This window comes from Vicugna pacos, chromosome 3, assembly GCF_048564905.1.
Source record: "Vicugna pacos chromosome 3, VicPac4, whole genome shotgun sequence".
In the NCBI taxonomy this organism is placed as follows: domain Eukaryota; kingdom Metazoa; phylum Chordata; class Mammalia; order Artiodactyla; family Camelidae; genus Vicugna; species Vicugna pacos.
The window spans coordinates 11,203,449-11,216,269 of record NC_132989.1 but is presented as its reverse complement, the minus strand read 5'-3'; the positions used below and the strand labels follow the sequence as shown (position 1 = coordinate 11,216,269).

General features: G+C 48.5%; 1 protein-coding gene across 1 annotated transcript; it reads left to right on the top strand.

Moving 5' to 3' along the window:
- Window positions 1-3,157: 3,157 nt before the first annotated feature.
- Window positions 3,158-12,057, top strand: SAP30L (SAP30 like). Its single transcript, XM_031672856.2, has 4 exons — window positions 3,158-4,025; window positions 7,866-7,988; window positions 10,167-10,265; window positions 11,810-12,057. The coding sequence occupies exons 1-4, from the start codon at window positions 3,828-3,830 to the stop codon at window positions 11,936-11,938; spliced, it is 549 nt and encodes a 182-aa protein (XP_031528716.1). The 5' UTR covers window positions 3,158-3,827; the 3' UTR covers window positions 11,939-12,057.
- The last annotated feature ends 764 nt before the right edge of the window (window positions 12,058-12,821 follow it).

The following is a 12,821-nucleotide window of genomic DNA, read 5'->3' as shown; positions in this document are numbered from 1 at the left end:
CATATAAAGATAAGAACAATCACTTTCACTTGTTCTGTTGTTACTACTAAATTAATTCTCAAGTTTAATAGATCCAGTCCTCCTTTAACATTTAACAGACTTACAGCCTTAATTAATCAAATTTCCTTAGACATTTCAGACTACAATTACAAATTTAATATGCCTGATTTTCTCAAACACTTTAAATGCCCAGCAGAGCAGACTTACAAATCTAAAAAGCCAGATCTTTCTAAACACTTAAGCAACTGTTTTGTATTAATTACCTAAACTTAGAAATGTAGTGAGTCAGATTCTCTTGGCCATTTCAAGAATCTTAAATCCTACTCAGAGGAGAACAAGATCACAGAAGTTTCTCTCCTGGATTCATTCCTTCATTATCTGAATATTTATTTATATTTCCTTTCTAGAGTTACAGATTTACTCCCCTAGTAAGGGAATCATAATTTTTCCCAGATATTGCTATTTGGAGCCAACCTACATAACAACATAGGGAACACTTATGATAAAGCAGTCAGTGAAGAAAGACTGAAAAAAAAAAAAAAAGAACATAGGAAAAAAACTAAAAGAATATTTCAAAATGCAAAAATAAATAAATAAATAAGCGACAAGTCTACATTGTACAGCACAGGGAATATAGCCAATGTTTTATGATAACTACAAATGGAGTATAACCTGTAAAAACTTTGAATCACTACGTTGTACACCTGAAACTAATATAATAAATCCACTATACCTCAATAAAAAAAATTATACATGGAAGAAAGACTACAAAATAGGGATTTGTACACAAGGAATAGTTAAAAGCATGTCCCCCTCCACCTGCAAAAAAAAAAAATACATACAGGCTGGGGGTAATTAGGAGACAGAAACCACACCGTAATTTGAACAGGGAAAGGTTAAGATAAAGCTTTATTAATTATATCAGAGGAACATAGTAAGGAGGCAGTGCCTAGTAAGAAGTAAAGAGAACTCTAAAGAATACAGGTTGCAGTTAGAAGGAGCAGACAATACACCTAGGGCTAAGGCAGAGCACACAAGAAAAGGCCCCCCTCCCCTCAGAGGGTGGTGCCAGGGGAGGATGGTGTGTGTTCTGCATTAGCCTGGCACTGGATGCAAATGCTATTTTGAAACAAATAATACGTGGGAAACATAAGAGCCCTTATCCATATCGATCAACTTTGAAACCAACATCACACACTGCCTTGTTCACATACCCGATTGTATGTCTGAGCACCCCTGCTGGAAGATACACTCTTTTAAGGCAAGGAGTATGTTTCATCTTCTTCCTGTAGCCAAGCCTCAAACACTATATGCTCAATAATTGACTTTTGAATATATGAACTCTGAGGGAAGAATCCTATTAAACTTGCTTTTGTTCCATTAATTTCCCTTTGGATTTTTTCCTACTGTAAGGGCAAGACATGTTATTGGAGAAAACGCAAAGGTAGAAAAAAAGGAGAAAAATACCAACCGTATCTCCACTACCCAGAAATAGTTACTGTTAGTACTTTTGGTGTATTTCTTATGCACAAATAGTTGTTCTTTTTTCTTTTTTTAAAAAAATAGATGTACACACATCATATCCCAAATGCAATGTTATATCCTGCACTGTAAACTTAGTATAAATAAAGCGTTTCTCCAACTTATCTCTTTGTTGAAGAGTCCATGGTGAATTATTACATATAGAAAATGTTCACATTGATGTTGAATCTACCTTAAAGGCTGAAAACGTCATAAATGACTGCAAAATATCTCATTCTGAAGATGTCAGGTTGTTGATTTCACCACTTCGCTTGTGGAACTTTTAGGTTCTTTTTGCAATTTTTCCCATTATAAACAACCCCAGTTTCCAAATATGGCTGTCCCACATGTGACATTACTAGGCTAGAGGGTACAAATACGTTTAAGGCCACTGAGGAAAATTTAAGATCACAGGGCATTTGCTTCTAAACATGGAAAACTGGTAGCTTTCCGTTTTCAACAAGACACTAACCAGAAGCCTCCTCAGTGCCACCAAGTACTACCAAAATAGGTACACGTGCTTGGCTATCGCTCCCCAAACCCCCTTCACGCCCCTCCCCCAGAGAAAATGCAGCCCAGCCCTAAGACTGCATAACTGCAAGATTCTAGGCTAGTCCCTTCCGGCCTTTGGCCCTCATTTGTCCCCAGGCTGCCCCGTGGAGAGGTGGTCTGACTAGGCGTGCTAGATTAGAGGATTTCCCTATGGCCCTTACGGGTGTGTGTGACGCCCTGGTCTCCGGGGCTCGGCTGGGCGCGGTCACCTCGCCGGTAAACCCGGAGGCTTAAAGCAATAGAAGCTACAGTTTACAGAGCTCCAGGGAGGGCCCAAAATACGGCAATCTCTTCCCCAAGCCGAGATTGGCCCAGCCTTTTCTGCATCTCCTCCGCAGCCCCTCCTCTTTCCCGCGGTTCACTTAGTCCACCCTCCTCCACACCTTATCCCAACTTCCGATTCTTCCAGCGGAGGGGTCATCCAAGCTTCTGGGGTTCCCTTCCCCCTCCCCTTCTCTTTCCCCGCCGACCAAGTCAGTCTCAGTCTCCCCAGTGGGGAGTCGCGGCCACCCCCAAGCTTGACTACCTTGCAAAAACCGCCATCAGACCCTCATCATCTCTTCTGCACGTCTTTCCACGTATCTGTGCGGTTGTCCCTCTGTCTTTCCCGCCATGACTGTCTTTATGTCCTGTCTCACCCACCGTAACTCCCGCCGGTCTCCAAGTCCTTTGGTCCTGGTCCTCCCGTTTTACCCCGTCTGTCCCTCTCATGACAGTACCCCCAACCCCTTTAGGTCCCCCCTCGTATGCCCTTCCGCGTGTCTGTCCCTCTGTGCCCCCGCCCACGTCTGTACTTCTGTCCGCCCCCGAAGGTGATCCTCTGTTCCTGCAGTCCAGCCGTCCGTCCTGCCAGGCCTCTGCTCACCATCCCTCCCCGGGCCCGGAGAGTCTGCGGCCGGGTTCCCCTCCCTCACCCAGGGAACTCTTCCTTCTTCCACTTTCTCTACTTTGAACCCATCCCAGCAGAGTCCAGGAAGTAGCCTGGCGCCGGGGACTGGCGGCCGTGAGGTCCAATGGGACATGTCAGCGGCGGCGGGGGCCCCGCCCATAGAGCGAACACGGCCAATAGACGTGAGGAGGCAGGACTTCCGCTGCCCCGCGGAGGGCGGGGGGAGCGAACTGTTGTGGTGCGGAGCGTTGGGCGGGCGGCGGCCGGGCGGCCCAGGGGCTGCCGCGGGACTCGGGGTGCAGCCGAGTGGCTGCAGGGGTGGGGCGGGCCGGACGCGCCGCGGAGCCCGGGCGCCGCGGGTTCGAGGCCGGGCCCCGCGCCGGGAGGCCGTGCCACGCCGGGGGAGCTGCCCGGCAGCGAGTTTGCCTGGCTGCAGAAAGAAGGCGGGAGCCGGCGGGGGCCCTTCGAACCCCGCTGGCAACCCGGGCCCGGAGTCCCCGGGGAGCGGCTGCTTCCTGGGACGCCCTCCCGGACGTCCCCGCCGAAGGGTAACGGTTCAGGGTCCCCGGCAGAAGCCACCTCCAGGTGACTCCCTGCGGGGCCCTGCGAGCCGCGGGAGTCGACCCCGGGGCCGCGAGCGGAGAAGAAGGGGCTCGGCGGAGACGCGGCGGCGGGGGCCGAAAGAGCCGGAGAGCGGCGGAGCAGAGCCGGGCCTCCCGGGCGCGGAGCAGGGCAGCGCCTCGTCTGGAGACGGACTCTGGGACCCTCGAGTGCGGGGGTCTAGGCGACCTGCCCCGCGGGGAGCGGGGCCGCGGAGTGGCCTACGGGGGACCCTCCCCCAGAGGGGCCGGCCCGGGGCGGGGAGATGAACGGCTTTAGCACCGAGGAAGACAGCCGCGAAGGGCCCCCCGCTGCTCCCGCCGCCGCCCCGGGCTACGGCCAGAGCTGCTGCCTCATCGAGGACGGCGAGCGCTGCGTCCGGCCCGCGGGCAACGCCTCCTTCAGCAAGAGGGTCCAGAAGAGCATCTCGCAGAAGAAACTCAAGCTGGACATCGACAAGAGCGTGAGTCCGCCCCCGCCGCCGGCTGGGCCCGGGCGCACGGCCGCTCTCAGGCAGCTGCCCCGGGCTGCGGGCCGGACCCCGGGGCCCTCGCCGCCCTTTATCTGCAAACTGAGGAGTTGGACTCGAGCTTGCAAAGGCCGCTGGGCTCTGACAGGCTCTAACTGGGTCGCTTCCCAGATCCAGGAGGTTGGGGAGGGGGAGGCTCCGAGGACCCTTCTTGCCTGGGAAGATTTGACACTAGTTTTTGGTTAGTTTTATTGGTTTAGATACGGGAGCGGGAAGGGGTGGGTTCATTTTGTTGGCCCACGAAGGAGCAGATATTAGGGCGGGGGTGATTTGAAGGGACCCGGCTCTTCTCCAACTTCTCCCTCCTCGGATCCCTGTTATTCCTTCCGAAAAGGAAAGGTGGCAGTTACTTCCCTGCCTGCCGCGGCCTCAGCTTCTGCAGAGGGTCACCGAGCTCGCCGCTTCGCAGGCAGCTGTGGGGAAATGGGATTTTTCACGGATGTGGCAGAAGTAAGGCCAAGACCAGGTCTTGGGAGGTGGCTCTTGTAGACTGGAAGGAAAAAAATACATTTTTATAGGGGTAACTTTTTTTCAGAAATGCCCGGGAGGGTGGGGTAGGTAATTTAAATTTGAATAGAGAAGTTTTCCTGGGTGATTTCACCACTTCTAGTTAAGTATTCTAAAGATGCACCTATTGTCAACCAATTAAGAACTTTTTAGCTTAACATCTGTTGCTGCGAGCCTTAAGTGGCTGCCTCTTGATTAGGAATTGGAAATAAATTAGTAGGGTATTTAATATTTGGGTAGATCGGCCAAGAGATTGGGTAGTTGACATCCATTCTCTTTTAGGACCAGAATTTCCTCTTTGGGAGTGGGCATTGGGGGAAATCAGCGATTTCTCCTTAAACTGAAAGGAGACCCACTTTTCCATTTCTGATTTTGGTGCTGAAACTGAGGCCCAGGGATAGGAAATGACGGTGCCAAAGTCACACAGCACATAAGAGGCTGGTTAGTTTCTTAAATCCGTTGTCTGATTTACTTCCAAGCCCCATACCTAAGCCTTGATTAAGTATTTATTAAATAAAAAAATCTTCCTACCCTTTCCTCAGGCTCATCCCTCCCACCCCCAGTTTTCTCTTAAGTTAATGATTATATTTGCAAGTCTTGAATGGACAGATGCATTTTTTAAATGGTTAGGGGTGAGTTAATGGGCTTCTTATTATAAGTCTCTATCAATAAATGAATAAAGGAATGAAAGGAATTCATCTGAGAGCCAGCAACCGGCTAGACACTAAGGTGGCCTGGATTGGGACACGTGTTGAAGTGAAATGCGTAATTCTAAGACAGCAGTGAATTCATCCTCATGGAAACACTGCCCACCTTCTGTGTAGGTTGTTGGGTGCCTTTACTTAAGCAGCTAATAATAATATTTTCCAGTCCTCGAAAAAAAGAAATTTCCAGTTCTTTTAAGCCTACCGTCTGAAAATTGTGCTGCTGCAGCCAGAGCTGCATTTGCCTGTGACCCCACTGGAAAGCCTGTGTTGGGCTGTGTTGACCCTTCTACACACATTGTCTAGAAGAGAGGCAGCCTGAGCCTGGTATTATAGTGCCCAAAAGGTAATGTTTCTGAAGGAGTAGGGTTTCCAGGTAGAATCACTCATGGTTTGTTTCAAGGCGGTGTTATAGAGTCATTATTTCTGAAAGGGATTCTATTTCATTCTCACAGGCTTGGACAGGAATTCAATTCTAAGTAACTGCTGTGTTACAAGAATTTTTAGCTGTTGCAGAAAGTGAAACAGGAAAAAAAAACCACTAGAGCCTTTTCTACCGCTCTCCTTCCTCCACCCCTAACTCCCCAGAGGCCACTGAGCTCTGAAATTTCTGAAAACCAGTATGTACTTGAAAATGGTGAATAAGAAATAATGACTATTTATCTTGTAAAAGGGTTTAGCAGAGAACTTTTGTAAGTAATAGCACCTTAAACCCAGCTCACACAATTCAGCTCCTTTCATGTAGACATTGGCGGTGTTCTGTGATTTATTAAGATATAATAAGCTTTCAGACATCCCTCCAATTGACATATATCTGCTTTTTTTCTGGAGAAAAGTGGAAGTGGAGAATAGTGTAAGGAAAATGTGGGAGTAGGAAGGGACACATGGCAAGGGTCGGAAGGCCTAGATGACCTTGGCCGGGTCATTTTCCCACTCTTGAGTGGTGGCTTGAGTTTATCCCTCTTGAAAGTGAGATGGGACCAGGGGGTTACTGGTGGTTGCTAAGTTCCCTTCCATCTAAGGTTTCATTACTCTGATGTCCTAACCTGAAATCTCCCGGCCACAGCTTTAGGAAATCACTTCTTCTGCCTGTTCTTTTTCCAAGGCTGATACCCTGTGAATTTGAGGAGCAGCTTAGTCTCAAATTTTCCATGTGGTTCTAGCCAACCTGAGTGCCGGGTTCCTGTCAGGGATGTAGAGGGGCTGTGCGTGTGCTTTCTGCCCTGATGAAAGCTCGTCCAGTAGTCTATACGTCAACTAGACAGTATTCTTTGGGACAATGACACGTGCTGTGTCTGAAAGGCCTTTGACAGAGGGGAATCTGGCAAAGCTATTCCAATTTGTAACCATGTGTACATGTGGCTTTTACTGGCCTAAGCTGCTTTTAGATACAAGGGGCTGCCCATGTCGATGCAACAGCATGTACTGGATACCTGCTGCCTACAAGACACAATCACAGTATAGACTTAAAACTACTCATGACTCACTGATCCAACCACATGAAAGTGCTAATTCATCTGAATAAAAAGCAGTTTTCATTATTTTCTCCATGAAAAGGCCTGAATTAATTATGCTGATTTCCTATCAGCTTACTTTTTTATCTTTAAGCACTCGAGGAACAAGCTCAAATTCAGAAGAACATTTGTGCAACATCTGGTTCCATGTCACCAACCCCGAGTCATTTACACAGCCATTCAGTTGGTTAGGTTTTGGAATGGTTCCTCCAGCCGACCGTGGTACTTACATTCTTAATAAAAACCCGTTGGTCACATCTGAGCTGCTGTTGCCACTCTGGCTTATTGTTACGCCTCTAGCCTGCATTAGACAATCAGCAGGAGTATCCAGCTTCTTTTCTGTGGTTTCCCTTGTGGATCAGATGTGTGGTGATGCAAGAATTATAAATTGAGACAGAAATAAAAGTTTTTCAGAATAGTAGCTGTTGTCAGTGTAAAAATAAAATGTCCCGTACAGTCCCTACTCTCCTGCTCCCAGGGGCAGTGCATTCCAGCCCAGTGAAAGGTCCTAGCTCCTATAGGTCTGAAAATGTCATATCACTCCTGCTTCAGAGACCCTGGGGGACTCCGTCTTGTCTGAAGGAAAGTCCAAGCTGTTCTCGCACCCACTACCCCTGAATTTCTTGTGATGCTCCTACCCAGGGAGTGACAGGGTCTCCGCGGGGCCTCCTCACTCCCGCCTTCAGTCAGCCTCATTTGAAACTTAAGTGTGGGCTCTTAGCACCTGGAATGCTTCCTGTCTGCCTCCAAGCCCGCCCTGCACCCTGGCTAGCTCAGCCTCAGAGACCTCTCCCTTTGCTGAATGCGTCCTGTTTGTCGTCTTTACTGCTCAGGGGGACTTGGTTTATAGTGCACCGCCCAGTGTGATGGTAGTGTTCTCTGTGAGGGCGTCTCCTTCTGCAGCCCAGTAGTAACTCTGGAAATTCCGGGCTGCATCTTGTTCTTCTCCCTCCAGTGCCTCATCAGGGAGAGGAGCCCCACAGTTTGACAGATCCCTGTTGCTGTTTCCCTGGAATTGGCAACTCTGACTTTAATTTGCTTCCCGTCAGGTAAGGCACCTGTATATCTGTGATTTCCACAAAAACTTCATCCAGAGCGTACGAAATAAAAGGAAGAGGAAGACGAGTGACGATGGTGGAGATTCTCCTGAGCACGACACTGACATTCCTGAGGTAAAGGTCCAAAACTTCAGCTTGAGAAAGCTGGGAGGCTGGGTTCTCATCTGATCCTTACCTCTGGCCTGGTCTAAGCAGTAACTTGAGTCCTCTTTGGTGTGGTTTATTTGAAAAGTGAATCATAGAATCATGGTAATACGGAATCTGGGAGATGAGAGCTTGGAAATCAGCCAGTCTGACTGCCCCACCTTTTTACAGACAGGCACAGACACTTGGGGTCACACGTGTATCTTGGGGGCTCCGATCCAGTGTCTTCTCCAGTAGGCCATGCTGCCTTTCTTCAAGAAGCCCCTGACAAATGCTTAAATACAACCACAATGTCAAGGTTTTTAAAACTTTGTTTTTGCCTTTAAAGTTGAAGACTGAGTGAATGTGTATGGATTGAGGGAAGCCACTCCCCCTGTTCTCTGGTGTGCAAAGTGAAGGTGTAACTTGTCAGGTCATACCCGCTCTGAATCTCCATCAATCTCTGATTCCTGGCCCAGGCTCGTTCCCAAAGATCTATTCCAAGGTCAGTTACCCAGAGCCAGGGTTTCTCAACCCTGGCACTTTTGACACTGGGGGCCAGATAACTCTTCACGGTGGGAGCTACCGTGTGCATCGAAGGATGTTTAGCGGGATCCCTGGCTTCTAGCCACTAGGTGCCAGGCATACCACCCTCTGAGTCGTGACTGTCTCCAGACATTGCAGGTGTCCTCTGGGGGGCAGACTCATCCCCTGTTGAGAACTACTGCATAGACAGAGAGCCCCAGCCTTCTTAAACCAGAGGCCCACCTTTCCTTCAAGGTGCCAGTATCTGTTAAGCAAGGCTACTAGGAGGAATATCGGATTTCTCTCTCTCTAAATTGTTTTCGCTTAAGACTCAGCGAAAGAAGAACCATTTATAATGTACATTGAATATTTGACACATGAATATTTCATAAGGCAACCGCCTATTAGCACTCAGAGTGAAAATGACTGTGTAGGAATAGAAAGAGTAGGCGGGCCTTTGTCTGCAGATGTGGAGGAAACCTTTGAAAATATGTCCCTTTCCCTCTGCCCCTCCCTATGTCCCCTTTTCTGGCGTTGTTTTACAGTATCTTTCTGATGCCTTTAGCACTATTATTATTTTTGCGAAGAAATGGATATATTCACTTTCTAAATGCTTTTCACAAAAAAAAGGGGGGGTTGAGGAATGTTTTGAAAAAGAATGAAGGACTTTGGTCCCTCATATTGATAATTCATTTTGTTTTTAAGTGCTCTCCACCTGCCTGAAGCAAGAACGTCTCTTTTAGAGGCAGGTAAAGGCAGCCCAACCTTCTGGGCCTTCAGTATTTCATGACTGTGCAGCTTTCCTCTTTCCCGTGTTAGAAAAAGAAGGGAGGGTCCTCTCCCCGGTGTTATGCAGCCATCTGCAGAGACCACGACCCTACCCTGCTGATTTGCACATCGGCTCCAGTAGCTCTGAGCTCTCTCTGGAGGGTCGCTAAGGATTCTAGTGCCCGCAGGCTGAGCCCAGGGAAGAGCTGTTTGAGAATTCCCGTCTTTCCCACTGTGCCCCTCTGTCTGGCCTGTCCTCCAGAATGTGTGTCTGCCTTTACCTTGGCTCTTCGTGCTTGCCACCCCCCTAGCATCAGCATCCCCAGCTCCACCTCACTGTTTCATGTCTGGATCATTGCTGTAGTGTCTCTCTCTGCCGTCCCCTTAGCCCCAGCCAGTCGTCCCTGCAAACCACCACAGATCCATCCTCCTAGAGCAGCACCCTCCCACATTGGCTCAGCTCCTCCTGCTTTTCACGACACGCTGTCACTCAGTCTCACCTTTTAAACCCATCACCAGTGCCTCCGACCCTCTGGCCCATGTGTTCATCTCCTGGCTTTCCGAGCTCATGGCCTTCTCTCTCATTCCCTACTGTATCTCTGTTCCTCTCCGCCTTTCTGAACCCTGCCCCTCCTTAGCATAAGCTTCACCACCTCCATCAGCCTCCTGGGACCACCCTTCCCCAGCCGGAATTCCACTTCCATGGTTGTTTCCGTCTCCCAGCCAGTTACTAGTCCTCAGTGGACCATTTCTAAGACTTCTTTGTAGTTCTCTCCATCCCCACCCCTACCTAGTGTAGTGCTAGGCACATCGTGGGCTCTCGGTGAGTCGTGGCTGGTCAGGTGATGGATAATTTGTTTCTCCTCTTCTCTCTAGGTTGATCTGTTCCAGCTGCAGGTGAACACTCTCCGACGTTACAAACGACACTACAAATTGCAGACCAGACCAGGCTTCAATAAGGCCCAGTTAGCAGAAGTAGGTAGACAAAATTACACTCTAAAAAGGGAGAGCCAGCACTGAACTTCTGATGGTGACCTTGATTCTCCCTCCTGCTGTGTGTCTGTTGATCGTAATCCCCGCCCTCCCTCTGGAAGCAACTTCCACTTCCCTCTTTTGCACAATTTAGACTCCCCCAGCTTTAGACCTAGAAAAGCCTGATTTTCATAAAAGAAACCAGGGCGCAGAGAAAAGAAAGGACTTGCTTAAAATCACACAGCAAGTTGGTAGCTTGGAATCTCAAGACTCCTGATTCTAAGTCCTGAGTGTTCTTTTGTTTGTTCTTGTGTTTGAATCTTGTTTTGCAAGATTCTTTCCAGTTATGTTCCATTCTGCACATTGGGTGTGTCACATTAATCATCCCCAAACCTTCACTCAGGTTCAGTAGGAGCTATTTTTCTTTCTTTGGTTTTTTTCCTTGACTTCTTCTACTCTGATGTTAGCAATGGAAGTATTTATTATAATGAAAGGAGCCCAGGAACGGTTCCTCCTGCCCTGAACCCTTAACACCGTTCCAGGCGTGGGGTGGGGTGGGGCGCTCCATGGGCCTTGTTTTAATACACTGACCGCCTGCTTTGATGCTTCTGGTGCTGTTGGCATTTGTGTGGGAGCCCTCTCATCCTTTTCTAAATGTGTTTTTCTGCCTGTCGTAGAAAAACTTGGAAAATGATGAGAAGAAAAATACAACCCTACCATCCAGAGAGAAGCACTCAGTAGTTCTAGTTCTCTGACTCCCTTTTCCTCTGTCCTCGACACCTCGGTCCGTCCAGAGATGTCCCTAAAGGCTCACAGCCCCGTTGGTTTGTGGTCCTTCCTTTAGGGGTTTCTTGCTGATCCGTCGTTTTTTCTTAAACATCTCCATCAGCATCCAGATAAAACATAGACGCAGACAAGCCTTTCTTACTTCAGGATAACATTACCCACTTGCCAGTGTCCACCCCTGATGGAAGGGATGGGATGAGGTGGGGCAAGAGAAGACCTGCCTTCCCAGGGCTTGTAAATAAGTCAAAGTTCAGGAATATAGAGTAAATGATGAATTTTTTTTCAAATCTGATATGTCTTTCAAGAAGCAGTTATGTACTATTTAGATGATTTTTTGGGGTCAGGCACTTACATCTGTTCAGTTGGCTGTTTATCTGACACAATTTTAAAAAGACAGTTTTCTGCCCAGTTCCAGGGCCTGAGAGGTTGTGGTCAGAGCTAGCCAGTCAGAGCAGCCCCAGCCTCTTCCTCCATGGGGATGACCTTGACACTATGCTGTGGTTGGCTGCCACTGAAATAGAACTCCATCTTGGAAGTATTGTGGGTTAAAGTGCCACTTTTGGAAGCCCGGAAAGCAAGTCAGCTGAACCTGGGAGAGAAGGGCGTTCTGAGTGTTCAGCACCGCAGGGCGTCCTGCAGTCACCACCGCCCCTCCCACGCTCTGGAGCCACCTGCTCTTTCCTCTTTTGCATGACTTAGAATTTGTGGCCCTGATTTATCCGTGGTTTAATGGACTTTGTTTCCCCCCACCCCCAATGTAGACTGTCAGCCGACACTTCAGGAACATACCTGTGAATGAAAAAGAGACCCTCGCTTACTTCATCTACATGGTGAAGAGTAACAAGAGTAGACTGGACCAGAAGTCAGAAGGTGGCAAGCAGCTCGAGTGAGGGTGAAGCCCGTCTCCAAGGAATGACGTGTAATGCTTCATGCACAGGTGATATCTGCTACATTTACGCCCACAAAGACTGTTAAATTTTATTGTAAATAAAAAAGTTTGAATGATGAATACTGTAAATCTTTTCAGTCAGGAGGATTATATTCTCATGATTCAGCATGTTTGTACAAAGACTTTCTTTTAAGACAACTCCTGGACTAAAAACACAAGATCAGAAAAAGAATTAAAGGAAAACAATGCATTGCCAAATGCAACAAAGCATGAAGTCAGTTCTACTGGAAATGTGGGACGACAGATATTTTGGTAGTCACCTTGCAGTTCCGCGCTGCTGCCCATGAAGGCAGCCCTGGCACAGCAGCGAGGTTCGGCTGACAGTGGAGGTGCCCGAGCAGACCCGGTCTGCTGGGAACTCAGATGCCCCGCTGTGTCGGGGGTTTTGTTACTTATCAGCAAAACAGTCTGACCGGTCCCCTCACCGGCCCTGTGCCTTGCACACAGTAGGCACTCAGTCACCACTTGCTGGCTTATCCAGCTGTCACTAACAGTGCCAGGCTCGTAATATCTGCTTCCCACTTCTCGGTATTGAGACCTCTGCCATGTCTGTTGCTCACCATTTAACTTCTAGCATGTGGAGGAGATCCTGGTGTACCAGTGGAAGTTTCAGATCAGACAAGGACTTCAGGGCAATCTCATGTGCCAAGCTGTATTTGTGGAGGTTCCAGAAACACTGATGCGGACCCGCTCCCAGGAGCCGTGGCCCTTTGTGCACCCCTCCACGCTTCATTCTTTGGGATGAAGTTATGTATTATGACCAGCCATGCTCTTGGGCGAGAAAAGCTTTGATAAATGGAAATACTTAGTTGTTGGGGGCTCAT

Bases quoted from the DNA above. Each gene is read 5' to 3' on its own strand.
- SAP30L (XM_031672856.2), top strand. From the start codon at position 3,828: ATGAACGGCTTTAGCACCGAGGAAGACAGCCGCGAAGGGCCCCCCGCT. The intron at 7,989-10,166 runs GTAAAGGTCCAA...TCTTCTCTCTAG, and splicing joins ACGACACTGACATTCCTGAG to GTTGATCTGTTCCAGCTGCA. The intron at 10,266-11,809 runs GTAGGTAGACAA...CCCCCAATGTAG, and splicing joins ATAAGGCCCAGTTAGCAGAA to ACTGTCAGCCGACACTTCAG.